Below are 16,333 nucleotides of genomic sequence, written 5' to 3'. Positions count from 1 at the left end.
CCTTCTCCCCATCCCATCCCAGCTTCAGAGCTGGGCTGGGTGACACAGCTTTCCTGTGGCTTTTCCCCAAGGGAATTTAGGTCTCCCTGGGAAATTTGAGGTCACTTGTGCTGGCAGGGGGAAGTTTAGCACCCAATTCCCACTCCCAGCTTTTCCCCCTGGATTTTTAACAAGGCAGTGACGGAACGGGGACTTCGACAACAACATTGCAAGGCTCCTCTTGGTTATCCACCAGTGGAACAGCCCTGGGAAATGTGTCACCAGGCCACCTACCCATGTCCCGGGGCAGCGGGAAGAGGACGTCGAAGCCGTCGGGCAGCTCGATGGCTGTGAGGAAGCGGACGTGGCCTGTGTGGCCCTGGGAGAGCCCCACGAGCGTGGGGGCGGCCTTGGGGGACACGGAGAGGGTGAGCACCACACCGGCGCTCGTCCCAATCCACAGCAGGTCCTTGCACACCAGGAGCGCCGTGATCCGCAGGCAGGCGGCCTTGTGCTGCCGGATAATGGCGTCCGAGCCTGTGGAGCATCCCAGAAATCAGTATCTCATCCCACCCGGCACGGGGTGTGAAACCTTCTCGACCGCCATTCCCAGCGGGATCTGTGGCACACAGGATGTGGGGAGGGACACCACAACTCCCCTGGCTGGTGTAAAGCACCCTGGGGTGCTGTCAGATTGGCCTGATAGGACAAGGGGGAATAGCTTCCCACTGGCAGAGGGCAGGGTTAGATGGGATATTGGGAAGGAATTCTCAGCTGTGAGGGTGGGGAGGCCCTGGCACTGGTTGCCCAGAGAAGCTGTGGCTGCTTCTCTGGCTCCCATTTCTGGAAGTATCCAAGGTTGGATGGTGCTTGGAGCAACCTGGGGTAACGGAAAGTGTCCCTGCCCACAGCAGGGGGTGGAACTGGACGAGCTTCATGGTCCCTTCCAACCCAAACCACTCCGAAATTCCATGATTCCATGACTGTGGGATTACCGCCCTGTTTCAACATGGGATTATCCATTCGCCAGTGGGGCTTCTGATGGAAGGTGTCCCTATCCATGGCAACGGGGTGGAACTGGATGACCTTCACGGTCCCTTCCAACACAAACCGCTCTGGAATTCCACGACCCCACGCCTGTGGAATTTACCGCCCTGGGTTACTGGTCCACCAGTGGGACTCACCTGCGAGCATCTTGTGCACGGGGGGGGTGATGTCGGCCTCTGCCAGCTGCTCGTAGCTGGTGCTGTGGTACAGCCGGACCTGGGCGCTGCCCTGGAGCGCCACCCACACGCCGGTGCCGGCGCTCACCATGCAGGTGACGCCGCGCCCACCGTCCTGGCCCACCTGGAACGTGTGCTGTGGGGGGACAGCGACAGCGCCGTGACGCCGCTGGTGCCCCCCACGGCCCCCACCACCCCCCGGCGCCGCCCGCGGTACCTCCTGTGCCAGCGTGGCGGGGTTGAGGACGATGACGCGGTTCTGGCAGCCGCACCACAGCTTCCCCGCCACCGCCACCATCCTGGCGATCGGGCTCCCCGGAGAGCCCAGCGACAGGGATTTGGAGTTCTGGGGGTCCCAGAAGCGGCCTGTGAGGGTGGGGGGGAGGGTGGTTACAGAGTCCCCAGGGGAAGTCCAGCTTGATGCATGTGGGCATGCAGTGGCTGGAGATCTCTGTCTCCAGGTCCTCCCTTATAGGGGACATAAAGCGATGTCCCCAGGGAATGCCAGTGGCAAGCAGGGAGGAGGAGGACGATGTACACCTCCAATTTTGGTACCTCCAGTCCCTGAGCACCCCTCCCCAGGGGGCTGCCCAAGCCACCAACCCACCCACCCACCAGCCACCACTTTAGGCTTGCATTTATGCCCAGCAGTGTCTTCTGACGTTCCCGATCCGGCCTCACCTGCCTCCCGCTGGTACACGACAAGCTCTCCGTTGGCCAACGACACAAACACCTGGTTATCCAGGTACCTGGGGAGAGAAAACACCTGCTCAGCCATCCCAAACCACCCCACCACGGCCACCCACGGGAGCTGAAAATCCCCCTTTTCCCTGCTCACAAGATGCACATGACAGCGGCGGAGTGTTGCATCTTCATGCTGTTCTTCCTGTTCCGGATGTTGTCCGAGGACTGGTACACGTGGATGCTGCGGGAGAACAAAGCCCAGGGCTCACCAGGGGTTGGAGGCCACCCAACCCACGCATCCCCCTCCATCCTGGGGCCATACCATCCATCCTCGGTGCCCAGCCACATGGAGCTCTGGTGGGCTTCGGGGTCCAGGCTGAGCAGGTCCTCGAGGCTGCCGCGGGTGAAGGAGCCACGGCTGGAGCGGCGCAGGGCCCGCCCGTCCGTGGGGCTCTCCCCATGCCGGGCCTGCCCGTAGGTGCCAGTGATGGGCATGAAACCAGGCTCCTGCTCCTCCTCCGAGCTCGTCGTCTCCACCGCTGCCTCCTTGCAGCTCGGGATCTCTTCGTCTGCGGAGGAGCAGCGGGAGGAGGGAATGGGTCAGACCAGGAGCACCCCACACCCTCCGAAGTCATGGGGAAGAGATCACAGGTCCCCTTGTGATATCGAGCCCAGGGGAGCACATAGTGATGCTGAGCCCCAAAACCCAGCAGGTTTTACCCAAAGCCACCCATCCCAGGACCACATCTCTTTTCCTGGGATTTCCTTGGCTCAAAAGCCTCCACCTGCATATTTCCCTGAGGAATGCAAGGCAGAGAGGCCAAAACCATAGAGCTGTCCATAACTGTGGGGCAAGAAGGTAGATGTTTCACTAAGCAGGGGGTGAGGAGGACATAGGGATGCCAAGCCCCCAAACACACTGGGTTTTACCCAAAGGCACCCATCCCGGGACCACACTGTCAGGCTGATACCCCCTGACATCTCTTTTCCTGGGATTTCCTTGGCTCAAAAGCCTCCACCCGCAGATTTCCCAGGGGAATGCAAGGCAGAGGGGCCCCTAATTTTGGGGCGAGAAATTAGGTGTTTCACTAAGCAGGGGGTGAGGAGGATATAGTGATGCTGAGCCTCAAAACCCAGCAGGTTTTACCCAAAGCCACCCATCCCAGGACTACATCTCTTTTCCCAGGATTTCCTTGGCTCAAAAGCCTCCCCCTGCAGATTTCCCCGAGGAACGCAAGGCAGAGAGGCCCATAACTTTGGGGCGAGAAAGCAGCTTTTGCGCTAAGCAGGGGCTGGGGAGGACTCACTGCCGAAGCTGGAGGAGATGGTGGAGTGGCTGGCCTGGCTCTGCAGCGTCCCGGAGGGGCTGGGCGAGGACTCGTCGTCCGTGTCGTCGCTGTCAAAGGGCACCAGCTCCCTGTTGCCGCCGTCCACCGGCTCCGAGAGCTCCAGCGACGAGCCCGAGATGGAGATGTGCAGGCAGGGCTGCGGCGCCGCGTCCTCGGAGGGGCTGCCCAGGGGCTCCGAGCGCTCCCTGCGCGACCGGGGGAGGGGGGACAGGCAGCTCCAGCACCGCCCCCGCGCCCCCGGCCCCGCGGCCCCGCCGGCGATGTCCTGCCTACCTGCAGGCCCTCTGGAGGCCGGGCACGGAGGCGATGCAGAGGATCCTGGCGGAGCACACGGCGATGCAGGCCTCCACCGTGGGCTCCTTGCGGATGCTGAGCAGGCACACCTGCCCCACGTAGCCGTCGCTGTTGCAAACCCACACCTCGTGGGAGCTCTCGGGGCTGCCGTGGCTGGGGGAGGCGCAGGAAAACTGCGAGGGAGCGAGAGATGAGACCTCGGGAACGAGCCACCTCGTCCCGGCACCTGCGGCTCCCGCGGGACCCAGGCTCTGAGTACCTGCATCCCGCTCCGTGTCTTCATGATGGGGATGGCTTTGAGGAACTCCGGGTCCAGGCAGTTTTTGCTGGAAGCTGGGGAAAACCAAGTTGCGGGCTGAGGAAGCGGTGGAGGAAAGGGGGGCTACCGAGCGATGCCAAGCCCACACCCACGGCCTCCTCCCCTGTGCCCGGTGTTACCCAGCTTTTTCTTGGCGTCCTCGAAGGCCTGTTCGAAGCCGAGCCGGGCGTCGGGGTTGGGGAACTCGAAGATGAAGGACTCGGTGCCATCAGCCTTGGTGGTGCTGAGCTCCACCTTGTTGGGGGGGAAGGCCATGCTGAAGGACAGGGATTGCTTCTCCGACAGCTCCCGGTGGATGGCGGCCATCAGGTCCTTGATCACGTCATCCAGGCTCTGGGGATGGGGACAACGCTTCAGCTCCCAGGGATGGGCCACCACCACCCTGTCCATCCCCTGCTACAATTCAGAGGCTGCCCTCTAAGAGCACAGATGCCACCAGCCCTTCCCCAGGCTGTTCTTTCCACCAAGGGCATCCCAGTTGGTCCCCTGGGGAAGGGGACAGCACCAGGAACACCGCGTGACACTGACCCTGGACATCCCCTGCCATCCCTCAGAAGCTGCCCCGACCCCATAGTGGGTCGGTGGCACCTGGGTCCTTTGAGGACACCCATGGCCACTGGCCCTTCCACAGGTTCTCCCCTCTGGCTGAGGACACCCTGGGAATGTGTCCGACCAGGGGACAGCATCACTTGCCCATACCTGGTGGGGGAAGCTGAGGGTCTCTGACAGCTTGCTGACTTGCCCCAGCGTGCTGAGGTCTTCATCCAGGCGGCTGATGCTTTTCTGGATGCTCTCCCTGTTGGTGGCTTGCGAGGCACCTGTGCGGGGACACGTGCACAGCATCAACCCCTCCTCCCTCCCCATCATCCAGGGGTGAGCGATGGGTTTTGGGGTGGGATGGGACACTGCAGCAGTGCCACACCTTTGACAATGTCCACGTCCTCCAGGGGCAGCTTCCAGAGCAGTTTGTACTTGCTGGCGGTGTCGATCACGCTGGCCGCCGTGTACCTGCGGGGTTGGGCGGGATGGCTGAGCTGCACCCACTCCTCCAGCACCTTAAAGCCAGGCCAGCTGTGGGGGTACGATCCCAGGGGTGCCCCCAAGCCTGGTGGTACTCACAGGCTCATGGAGCTGCGGCGGAGGGAGCCCGACTTGCGCTTCAACGTGGTGCACACCAGCAGGTCCGAGAAGAGGAAGAAGGAGCGGTCCTTCTTCCCGCCCACCGCCTTCTGTGGGGTTGTGGGAGACACCAAGGGGTCAGTGTCCACACCCCCCTCTGCTGCCAGCACTGGGAGAGGTCCCTGCCTCAATTTCCCCACACTGGGACACGGGGAGGCTGCAGGGTGGGACTGGTCCCATACCACCATCACATGGGGAACAGCCGTGTCCTTGGGATGGGGAAAGGGGACCAGGTGCAATGGGATCCAGGGCCATAGGAACACCAGGTATGGTCTCCACCTCCAGCCTCCCTGTCGACCGGGTCTGCTGGGGGCTCTCCCTGCCTCCTGCCTGCTCCAAAATCCATCTTATCTTCCCTCGTACTTAGGGAATTTATAGTGTCACCATTGATCTGTCATTCATCCATCTATCTATCTACCCCACAACCCCCAATCCCAGCATCCAGTGGGTGGTCTCACAGCCCTGGTGGTGAAGGAGGGCCCCCCACCCCTCTCTTACCACTTCCACGACCATCTCCTGGCGCAGGAACCTGCGAAGTGGAGCCTGGAGCTGTGGGGACAAAGGAGGCTCGTGGGTGTGGAGCCTTGGGGGCTTCACCCCTGTATCCCCCACTCCCTAAACTCCAGGAGCCCACCAAGGCCATGATGGGGAAGGCAGGACACGGAAGAGAAATGTGGCCCAGAAGGAGCAGAAATGGTGGCATTTTGGGGAGAAGGGAAGCCCGACCCCACCTAAGCCCCCTCCCCGCCACGTACATCCTCCATCCCTTCGATGTGGGACTCGATCTCCTGCACGATCCGGGCATTCCTCTCCACCTCCTCCGCGCTCTTCATGCCCTTGTTGATCCTCTCGGCCACCTGCTTGATGTTGCGCTGGGCGTCGATGAGGAAGGGGTGGTCGGGGTGGTCCTCTGGCGTGTGCTTCAGCAGGTCCTGCGTGGGGACACGGCCACACTGTCACCCTGGGCAAGTGTCACCGACATCCCCCAGCCCCCCCGCGCTGCTCCGGCTGCTGGGGGTGCAAACTGACCCCAAGGAATGAAGCCTTGGGCTTTGGCCACCGCCAGCCTGGTGTCTGTCACCTCTAAAGAGCCCACCAGCTCCATCACCACCTCGCACGGACACCCAAAATTCATCCCTGGAAGTGTCCAAGGCCAGGCTGGATGGGGCTTGGAGCGACCTGGGCTAGTGGAAAGTGCCCCTGCCCATGGAATGAGATGAGCTTTGATGTCCCTTCAACCCAAAGCACGCTGGGATTCCATGGAAGCACATCCCCAGCAGCCCCAGTGCAGTCACCCCCCTGCCTGCACCCACCTTGACCAGCAGCTCGTACCGCGGGATCCTCTGCACCGGCTTGATCATCAGGTCGGACAGGGCCTGCTTCTCCTTGTTCTCCCTCATGCTTTGCTGCAAAACACCCATGAGGGACACAGATGGGTGGGACACAGCAGGGACTCAACATCCCACCAGCCCAGGACCTGCAGCAGCACCCGCTTTGCCTCCTGGCGACTCCTCTTCACACCGTCTGGAGTGACTCTGGTTCATCCCAACCCATCCTCTTCGCAACAAAACCAAGGAGGTGAGGGGAAAAATCCCGGTTTGACCACAGCTTACCAGTTTATTCCCATTAACTCCCATCCTGCCCCACCAGCAGCCTGGCTCTGGATGTTGGGCAGCACCTATGGAGAGAGGAACCAGGACCCACCTCCAGGAACTTCATGAACGCCGGCCGGGCTTCCTTGGCGATCCTGACGGCATCCTTGGCGTTGAGGAAGTTATCAATGTAGGCAGAGTAGATGTTCACCAGCACGTCCTTGGAGAACTGGGAAGGGAAAAAGGGGGATAGATCCCGCAGGGACATGCCAGGAGAGCCTGGAGGAAGCTGCCCCAAGGGTTAATCCTGGCTCTGGGCTGGCGCAGGGAGGGCTCTCCCGCTGTCCGCCCACCGCGATTTTTCAGCCCTGACGTTTCTGCTCCCGAGGCAGAGACACGGAGCTGCAGATCCAGCCGGGAGCTGCTGATCCAGCCGGGAGCTGCAGCTCCCCGGCGTTACGCTAAGCAGACAACAGGCCTGGAGATTGTCTCCTGTGCTCCATCCCAGGCCCGTCCTTTAACCACTCCCCAGCCTCCTGCTCCAAACGCTCTCCATGGGGCCATGCCCAGGAGGAATCCACCCCACCGGGACCCACCGACTGCACCAGGAGGTCGCCCACTTTCTGCTTCTCGTGCCAGTTCTGCACACAGTCATGGATCTGCTCCAGGAACTGCTCGTGGTGCTCCAGCAGCTCAGGGATCTGGTCGAAGATCTCGTCCACCAGCGAGGGGTCACAGAGCAGGGAGTTCTCCGGCTGCTTCAGCGGCTTCATGTAACCCTGAAGGGGAACAAACACATCGGGGGGCCCTGCAGGTTTCTCCTCCCACCTCACCCAGTGTGGATTTTTCAGCCCCTGTAAATATGGGGATGGATGGCAACCTTCCCCTGGCGACTGTTGGGCTGTGGCACCCCCAGAAAGGATCAGACAGTGCCCGGTGCCAGCAGGGTTTGTACCCCAGACTCCCTGCATCCCATCCCACCCCATGGATCCCCGTGGCAGCGTGGGGAGGGGGACAGGTCTGCACAGGGAAGCCCCACAGTGCAGCAGCTGCTGTGCCATGGCCTTGAGAGGCTCCAAATCTTTGCTGTCACGAGCCTTGGTCACCTCCATCTGCTGCAGAGCCTGACCCAGCTGAGGAGTCATGGCAGCACTGGGATCCAAATGCCAGTGTGTTCCTGGTGGGATTTAGGGTGTTTGGGACCAGGAGGGGCTGGAGCCAGCAGGGTGGATCCACTGGATCATGCCCAGGACCACCACACAATGGCCAACGAGCCAGCAAGGAAAGGAGGTCCTCAGCAAGGCTGGTGGGTGGCTCTGCTCTGAAACCCTTCTCCTCCCTCTGTGGGGCAGAGCCTCTGGAATGGGAGAGATGGATTTGCAAGGAATGCAGCAGGATGTGGAAGGTCTCCTCAAGCCTTGCCACCTCCTCAGCCTGACCAGTGCTGGTGTCCTTTGGGATGCTGGGAGGACCATGGAGCTGAGCAGCGAGGACAGGACCTTTCTCAAGCAGCCTCAGCACGTCCATCCAAGCTGGTGAAGGAGGAGTCATTCCCCGAGGATCAGGCTCCTTAAGCTAATGTTGGATATCTCATGGAGACCCAAGACAGAAGGGCCAAATCCTTCCTCAGGTTCCTAACCCCCCCTTGCCTGCCCTACTGTGGCCAACACCTCCAGCAGGAGTTGGGATGGGCTGTGCCACGCATTCCATGCTTCTCAGACGGGGAAGAAGGGCATGGAGACAGCCTCCACCTCAGCACACAGGGATAGCAGGCAGGGCTTGTCCGTGCACCACCTGGCTTGGCTGGAAGATGATCCTCAATCCAGGCCCTTGTCCCTGGTAGCCACCATGCAATGTGCCACAAGCCATGTCAAGGATCCAAGCTGAGACAGGGAGCCAGGGACATCTCCCAGAAAGCCAGGACCCCCTGACTGGACTGTGTCAGGACGTGATCCATGGGCAGGAGCTCAGGCATTGACACCCCATGGCTCCGGGGACTACAGAGTCCCAGCACAGCTGTCCCCTCCAACCAGCCTCATGTCCCACCTCAGAGGGTGGCACAGAGCGTGGGACAGACTCTGTCCATGCCAAGGCCAGCCAGGGACACCACCCAACCCCAAACCCTGCATGGCTCCCCCCAAAATAAACCCCTGAGCCAGGAGCCTCTCGTCCTTCCAAGCAGCAGCCTCAGGGGGTCCTTCCCTCCTGCAGCATATTTGGGCCCACCATTGCAAGGGATTTATGGGAAAAATGTTGGGGTGGTGTGCCCCATTCCCCCGTGGACAGATGTCCTACAGGCACTGCCTTGTCTGGAGCAGAGCAGAGCTCTGACTTTTTGGTGTTCCCACCCTCAGGGATGTGGTTGGACAGCCCACACCTCTGCCAGGTCACTTGTCTCCAGGGCGTTGACCATCATTAACCTGCTGAAACACCTTCATTAACATCTCAAACGTGGGGTGGACCCTCGGGCCAGGCTGCTCCAGGGGCTTGGAACCAGCTCAGCCTGTGGGAAACCCTTGGTCCGTGTACGCAGGTGATGACAGGGAGCAGGAAATGGGGACACATGGGAATGGGGGCCTAAGGGGTCCCCCACCATGGGAGGACCACCAGCAACAGGAGATGGGGGGCAACACAAGGGAGAGCTTTTGGGGGGCAAGCACAGGAAGAGACTTGGGAACACGAGACCTGCCAGGTGACAACGTGGGCTTGATTTGGGGGATAGAGGGAACTCCCACACCCCATTCTCGGCACAGCTCCATTCTCTTGGCCCTGCTGTCCCCACTTCCCAACCCACCCCTGTGCCACAGCAGTGCTGGTGGAGCACCCACAGCCAGGGGTCCAACTTGGGGTCCCCGAGTGCCACCAAGCCGTGGTTTGGGGTGTCCCACCCTGGGGGTGCCGTGGTTTGGGGTGTCCCACCCTGGGGGTGCCGTGGTTTGGGGTGTCCCACCCTGTTACCTGCATCAAGGTGCGCAGGGACTCCACGTAGGACTGCTCCGTGTCCAGCAGTGTCATGATGACGTGTTTCCTCATGTCCTGCCCGGGGGGAAAGACAGACAGACGGGTTTTGGGGTGACACGGCGGAGGGCAGGGATGTGCCGGGTGTCAGTGCCAGCACCGGGGCTCGGCGGGGAGGCTGAACTCCGGCGGAGCCCGGCTGGATCCAGCTCCACTCCGCTCCCTCTCCAGCCCGATGGAGGAATCCGGGAGGATTAGGAAGTACATGACACGGAGCGCACAGACGCCTGGTTTCCTCCAGGCCGCGTCAGGAGCCCGCCCTGGAGCTCACAGCCCTACATGGGTCGGTCCCGGAGCCCTCCGTCTCTCCAGGGCTCCGCTCGGAGCCGACCTGCAGGAATTCGCCTCCCGCCCAGCACCCCGGGCACCCTGGGGCTGGGCCGGGGCCCCATGGCACAGGGGTTCAGGGGTGGTGGGGGGCACGGGGAGGTGGTGTGTGGGATGGTCCTGCAGCCTTAGGAAGCAGATGGGTCGGGGTCCTCTTGGTTGTGGGACACCCCTGCAGCTCAGACTGGGGGTGCAAAGCTCCGGAGCCCAGGGTGGGAGACACCCCAAAAGGTTTGGGTGTGAGATGCTCCAAAGGCTCTGAGTGCAGCGACACCCCAAAAGACTTGGGTATGAGATGCTCCACAAGCTCTGAGTGCAGTGATACCCCAGAAGTTTTGGGTGTGGAAGTACTACAATGGTGCTGGGTGCAGTGATGGCCCAAAAGCTCTGGATGCAGAGATGCTCTGGAGGTGCAGAGATACCCCAAAAGTTCTGTGTTTGGATACACTCTGGAGATGTGGAGTGCAGAGACACCCCAAAAGTTTTGACTGCAGAGAAGGTCCAAGGGATCTGGGAATTGAGACATCCCAAATGGTTGAGTGCAGAGAAAGTCCAAGACATCTAGGTGCTGAGACACCCCGAAAGTTTTGCATGCTCCAAGAGACATTGAGTGCAGAGATATCCCCAAAGATTTGGATGCAGAGACACTCTGAGTGCCCTGGGTGCACAGACACCCCACAGGTTTTGCATGTGTAGAATCTCCAGAGAGCCTGGATGTTGAGAGACCCCAAATCTTTTGGGTGCAGGGACCCTTGAGCTGTGAAGCTGCTCTGAAGCCACAGGAGGAAGATTTATTCCAACCATCCTCACTGTGGATGGAGGCCCCAACTCCTTGGCACTGCCCAGGGAGCGCTGAGGAGGGATCCAGGTCCTGCTCGTGGCTCAAGGACAGAGCTGGGCCTGTTTCCCCACCAAGCTGACAATGGTTTGCCAGCCAATCACAGAGGGAACTGCTGTCCCAAATATGATGGTAACGGGTCCAAGGCCCCCGTGGGAATGTGTCTCTCAAACCATGGGACTCCAGCTGAGATCTGCCCACTGCATCCCAGCCTGAAGGTCCATCAGCACTTCCACTGCTGGGTTAATCTGCTGTAATCATGGGCTGAAGGGCCCCACCGGAGGGGGGGGTTTAGGGGGACACAGCACCTGCCCCCCTGGCTCTGCCTCAGTTTCCCCAACAACACCCCCTGTAATTCCCAGCCTCTGGCTTTTCCCAGAGCCATTCCAGCTCAGGATTGAGGCAGACTCAGGTCCACGAGCCGAACAGGCTCAGCACCACAGTGGGGGTTTGCAGCAGAGGGAAGAAGCAGGATGAGGCCCAACTGTTGGCATGGGGATTTTTTCACCATTGCAGCACCAGCATTATCCCAGCAGGAGGAGGGTGAAATTCCCGCTGGGATGAGCAGAAGCTGGAGGGGTAATGCACCACTCCAGCAGAGCAGAGCTGGTAGGATTTGCCCCACTGCACCCCTTACCCCAGCAAAGCCCGTCCCCCGTGGGGCCACTGACACCTCACCCTCCATCTGCTCTCCCTGGGGACACCCCCGCCACGTCCCACCCTCGTCCTGCCTCCCCCGGGATGCTCCTCAGCCCCGGGATCAGCCCCTGCTGGGCATTGCCCACCAGCAGCACTCGGGGGGCGGGGGCAGTGGTGCCTCCATCCCCCCCTCAATCCTCTCCCCGTGGGATCACCCCCCTCTCCCGCAATCCAAAGGCGGCTCGCCGGGGATGGAGACGGAGGGGATGAGGATGGAGGGGATGAGGACGGAGGGGATGAGGATGGAGGGGATGGGGATGGAGGGGATGGGGACGGAGGGGATGGGGACGGAGGGGATGGGGATTGAGGGGATGGGGATGGAGGGGATGGGGATGGAAGGGATGGGGATGGAGGGGATGGGGATGGAGGGAATGGGGACGGAGGGGATGAGGATGGAGGCACCGTTGCCACGGCAATGGCAGCGCAGACCCCACAGGTGCCGCGTTCCGCCGGGTGCACACGTGGCCCAACATGACGCACCCGCACCCAATCCCCCCCATCCCACTCTTCCCTGCCCATCCCCCCTCTCCCATCACCTCGGAGCCCCCGCGGGGGGCGCAGCCCTTGTCCGGCGGCTCCTCGGCCGCGCCGCTCATCCCGCCGGAGGCGAAGGCGGCGTCCACGCCGTCGCCGATGTCTCGCATGTCCTCCAGCGCGATGGTGAACTGCGCCAGAGTCCTCACCATCTGCAGCATGCGGGTCCCGGGGTCGCTCCGGCCCACGCGGCCCAGGGAATGCACAGAAACGATCCCTGTTCCTCCCTATCTCTCCCCCCCAGGTGTCCGCTCGGAGCGATGCGGTGCGCAGGGAAAAGGGGAGAGAGAGGAGCTATTTATATCGACGGGAATATATAAAGATATGGATGTAGAAATGCCCTCCTGCAGACGGAGGGGGGGTGTGCGCCTGCGTCCGTGGCGGCTCCGTGTTCCCGGCCCCGGGAATTACCGAGGCACGGGCAGGAGGGAGCGATCGGGAGAGGGAGGCAGAGCCGTGCCCACACAGACACGCGCGGATGCGGGCAGGGCCGGATCCTGCCGGGGATGCTCCTGGCAAAGCTGTGCCCAAGGAGCATGCTGGGGTGGAGGGGGGAGATGATGCTTCCTTGGGAAGGGGGGATGCATGGATGGTGCTGGGATGGGGGGCTCAGCATCCCTGGGGTCTCCATCAATATCCCCCTCCCCGACCTTACTGGGATGGGGGGCTCAGCATCCTTGGGGTCTCCATTCCCATCAATATCCCTCTCCCCGACCTTACTGGGATGGGGGCTCAGCATCCATGGGATCTCCGTTCCCATCAATATCCCTCTCCCTGGCCTTACTGGGATGGGGGCTCAGCATCCTTGGGATCTCTATCCCCATCAATATCTCCCTCCCTGGCCTTTCCAGCACCCCAAAGCTGGGGTGAAGCATCCTCAGGATTTCCATCCCCCTCAACATCCCTCTCCCTGGCCTTGCAGAGCCCCAAAACTGGGATAGGGGGCTCAGCATCCTTGGGGTCTCCATCCCCACCAATATCCCGCTCCCTGATCTTATTGGGATGGGGTGCTCAGCATCCTTGGAATCTCCAGCCCATCAATATCCCCCTCCCTGGCCTTGCAGAACCCCAAAACTGGGATGGGGGTCTCAGAGAAGGGTTTTCCCCCCAGTTTTTCCCTCCGGCATTGGAAATGCAACCCTACTTGGCCTCCTGAAGAAGGATGGGAACTCTCCCACCTTATTTTCTTTTTTAATTAGGATTAGGCTGCAAATCCATCAGTTTGCTCTTCCCTACCCAGGAGGGGCTTGAGCATTCCCAGGGATTTGAAAACACCTTAAAATGCTTACAAAAGGCCCTGGGATATTGTGTCCTGCCTCCAACCCTGCAAACAAGGAGGCACTGACACAGGGAAGTCCCAAACCCTTCATTTTTAAAACAAAAAAGGCAAAAGGGAGAGCAGGAATGTACATCCTGCTGGGATGGGGCGCTCAGTATCTGTGGGGTCTCCATCCCTGTCCATATCCCCCTTCCCTGACCTTGCAGACAGGGAAACTGAGGCACATTCCCATCTTTCCACCCCACCATCACCTCAGCACCGACAGTGATGCCTCCTGCCCAGATGTGCTTGTAACACCCCCCTCCTGCTTCGTTAATTAAATCTAATTAGCTGCTCACCCCGTTTCCACAGCAACCATTCCATTGCAGCCGGGAAATTTCCTCCTGGTAATGAGGATAATGATCATCCCACCCCAGGGAGGGAGCAGAGAACGGACAACTCAGCACATGTCATGGCAGCTCCAGCAGCCTTTAATGCTTCCCTGGCGCTGGGATCAGGGAGGAGGGACCTGCAGCACCTGGAGTGGGAATGATAGGAGCCAGGACAGCTAATTACAGCCGGGTAATGAGGCTGCTCGCAAGGCAGCAGCTCCTGCAACTGCAGTGCCCTGGTCATCCCAGATCCATGGCTGTTGGAATCCTGGCTCCATGTGCCTTGTTTGGTTTACAATCCTGAGCTCTTCTGGGATCCAATTTCTTGGATCCATATGCATCACAATCCCAGACCCACTGGATTGCAATCCCAGGCTGTCCTGAGTTCCAGTCCCAGACCTATTTGGGCTGCAACCCCAAACCCATCTCCGCTGCAGTTCCTGGTATATCTGCATTGCAACCCAGGAATGCAATCCTGGGCTCTTCTGGGATGCAATTCCAGATCCATTCCTGTAGTAATCCCTGTTTTATTTGGGTTCTAATCCCAGACTAATTTCTATTGCAATCCCAGATTCATCTGGGTTCCAATCCCAGAACTAACTGGACCCACCTGGGTTGAACCTTTGGACCTGTTTGTGCTGTAATCCCCACCTGGGTTGTAATTCCAATCCCATCCCTGTTGCAATCCCAACCCCATTTCTGTTGCAATCCCGGACCCACCAGGGGTGCACACCCGGGTCCATCCACATTGCAGTCCTGGTCTCATTTTCACTGCAATTCCTGATCCATATGGATTACAATCCCAACACCATTCCTCCTGTAATCCCAGTCCCATTCCTGGACTCACCAGGGATGCAAACCTGGGTCCAACTGCATTGCAATCCTTGATGCATCTGGGTTGCAATCCCAACCCCATTCCTGCTGCAATCCCAACCCCATTCCTGCCGCAATCCCAACCCCATTCCCTGCTGCAATCCCAACCCCATTCCCAACCCCATCCCTGCCGCAATCCCAACCCCATTCCTGCTGCAATCCCAACCCCATTCCTGCCGCAATCCCAACCCCATCCCTGCTGCAATCCCAACCCCATTCCTACTGCAATCCCAACCCTATCCCTGCTGAAATCCCAGCTCATTTCCTGCTGAAATCCCAACCCTATCCCTGCTGCAATCTCAACTCATTTCCTGCTGCAATCCCAACCCCATTCCCGCTGCAATCCCAACCCCATTCCCGTTCCAATCCCTGCCCCATTGGATCCGCCCCCGGTCCCCTCCGTGCCGGTGACGCCGCGATGTCGCCGCAGTGTCCCGGCTGCTCCGCCTCCTCCAGCCCTCCCACGGGATCCTTGATCCCTGGGGCGAGCAGGGGGATCCCTCCATCCCGGGAGGCTCCTTCCCACTCCCCAAACACGGCCCTCGGATCAATCCCTTCATTCCCAGTGGATTCTCCGCTGTCTGCTCGCGAGGCTGAGCTTTCTGCCGACGGATTTGGAAACCTCTCCCAGTCCCACCCTTTGGATGCTACGAGGGAGAAGGATGTGTGGAGAAGGGTTAATCCCAGGGAATCCTGAATCCCGCCGTGCCCCGCGGGGCCCGATGGATGCCGGCCCGCCATCCCCTGGAAAAGGCCGGAGCGGTGCCGGCCATTCCCGAGCCCATTCCCGAGCCCGGACCCCCCTGCCAGCGGCCCGCAGCCCACAGGAAATTCCTGGGAGTGTTTGGCCACTCCAGCAGCGCTGCCTATTTTTAGGGCTGTCTAAAATATGAGCCGGCTATTTTTAGCCCCGCGGCTCTTTGTAAACACCTTTAGATTTCCTTTCCTTTTTTTTTTTTTTTGCCCCCCAACCCGGGTGTTTCCTTTCCCCCAAAACCTCCCGGGAAAAGTCTGCCAATCCCTTGGAATGGGGCCAAGGGGCTCATCCTTCACTCCAAAGGCTTGTGCCAGCGTGGCAAGGATGCTCCTGAAAGCACAAAGATGGAGAAGATCCAGCCCTGGGCAGTGGGGGGGCATTCCAAAACTGGGATGGGGGGCTTGGAGAAGGGTTTTTCCATCAGCTTTTCCTTCTGGCATTGGAAATGCAATCCCACTTGGCCTCCTAAAGAAGAATGGGAGCTCTCCCACCTTATTTTCTTTTTTCATCAAGCTCAGGGTGCAAATCCATCAGTTTGCTTCCCTCACCCTGGAACAGTGATCCATGAGGAGCTGGAGCATCCCCAGGAATTTTCAAACATCTTAAAATATTTTAAAAAAAGGACCTGTCATATTGTGTCCTGGGGCAAAAATACCTGGATTTAGGAAAAATCTGGAGTGTTTCAGACCAGATTGGGAGTGGGATTTGCAACTCAGGGCCTTCCCAGCTCAACTTTCCCGTAGCTGCTGAAGGAGGAGCTAATCCTGCCTCCAGTAAAATTATTCCCACCCCTCTAAAACATGCCAAAATTTTAAGAGTAAATAAATACAAGTTGTTTTTCCCTCATTACAGCCTGTTCCTGCTGCCAGTCCTGATTCTCTGCACTGCTGGGGGGAGATTCCCTGGGATCACGTAGTGATGGATGTGCTGGGAGCAGCCTGAACCTTGGCACCTCCTTGAAATCTCCATTCCCAGCTTGAAAGAAACTGGGATTTCTGCAGATTCTGGAATTTCTGCA

The 16,333-nt window shown here is 59.9% G+C and overlaps 1 protein-coding gene across 1 annotated transcript in view; it reads right to left on the bottom strand.

Moving 5' to 3' along the window:
* Nucleotides 1-16,333, bottom strand: part of ARHGEF17 (Rho guanine nucleotide exchange factor 17) — a 32,222-nt gene that overhangs the window by 1,633 nt on the left and 14,256 nt on the right. The window contains exons 2-20 of the mRNA XM_027714426.2: nt 9,578-9,655; nt 7,216-7,398; nt 6,732-6,848; nt 6,341-6,433; nt 5,783-5,959; nt 5,526-5,576; nt 4,968-5,077; nt 4,771-4,856; nt 4,548-4,666; nt 3,968-4,181; nt 3,789-3,862; nt 3,509-3,702; nt 3,194-3,420; nt 2,209-2,455; nt 2,041-2,127; nt 1,884-1,951; nt 1,420-1,568; nt 1,164-1,338; nt 274-516 (exon numbers count right to left, since the gene is read on the bottom strand). Coding sequence (XP_027570227.1) covers nt 274-516; nt 1,164-1,338; nt 1,420-1,568; nt 1,884-1,951; nt 2,041-2,127; nt 2,209-2,455; nt 3,194-3,420; nt 3,509-3,702; nt 3,789-3,862; nt 3,968-4,181; nt 4,548-4,666; nt 4,771-4,856; nt 4,968-5,077; nt 5,526-5,576; nt 5,783-5,959; nt 6,341-6,433; nt 6,732-6,848; nt 7,216-7,398; nt 9,578-9,655 — 2,692 coding nt within the window. The remainder of the gene's footprint in view (nt 1-273; nt 517-1,163; nt 1,339-1,419; nt 1,569-1,883; nt 1,952-2,040; nt 2,128-2,208; nt 2,456-3,193; nt 3,421-3,508; nt 3,703-3,788; nt 3,863-3,967; nt 4,182-4,547; nt 4,667-4,770; nt 4,857-4,967; nt 5,078-5,525; nt 5,577-5,782; nt 5,960-6,340; nt 6,434-6,731; nt 6,849-7,215; nt 7,399-9,577; nt 9,656-16,333) is intronic.

This window comes from Pipra filicauda, unplaced genomic scaffold (genome assembly GCF_003945595.2).
Source record: "Pipra filicauda isolate LSUMZ 115617 unplaced genomic scaffold, ASM394559v2 scaffold686_size154363_pilon, whole genome shotgun sequence".
Taxonomy (NCBI): domain Eukaryota; kingdom Metazoa; phylum Chordata; class Aves; order Passeriformes; family Pipridae; genus Pipra; species Pipra filicauda.
Note: the sequence above shows the minus strand (reverse complement) of the source record. Positions and strands in the feature narration are given on the sequence as shown.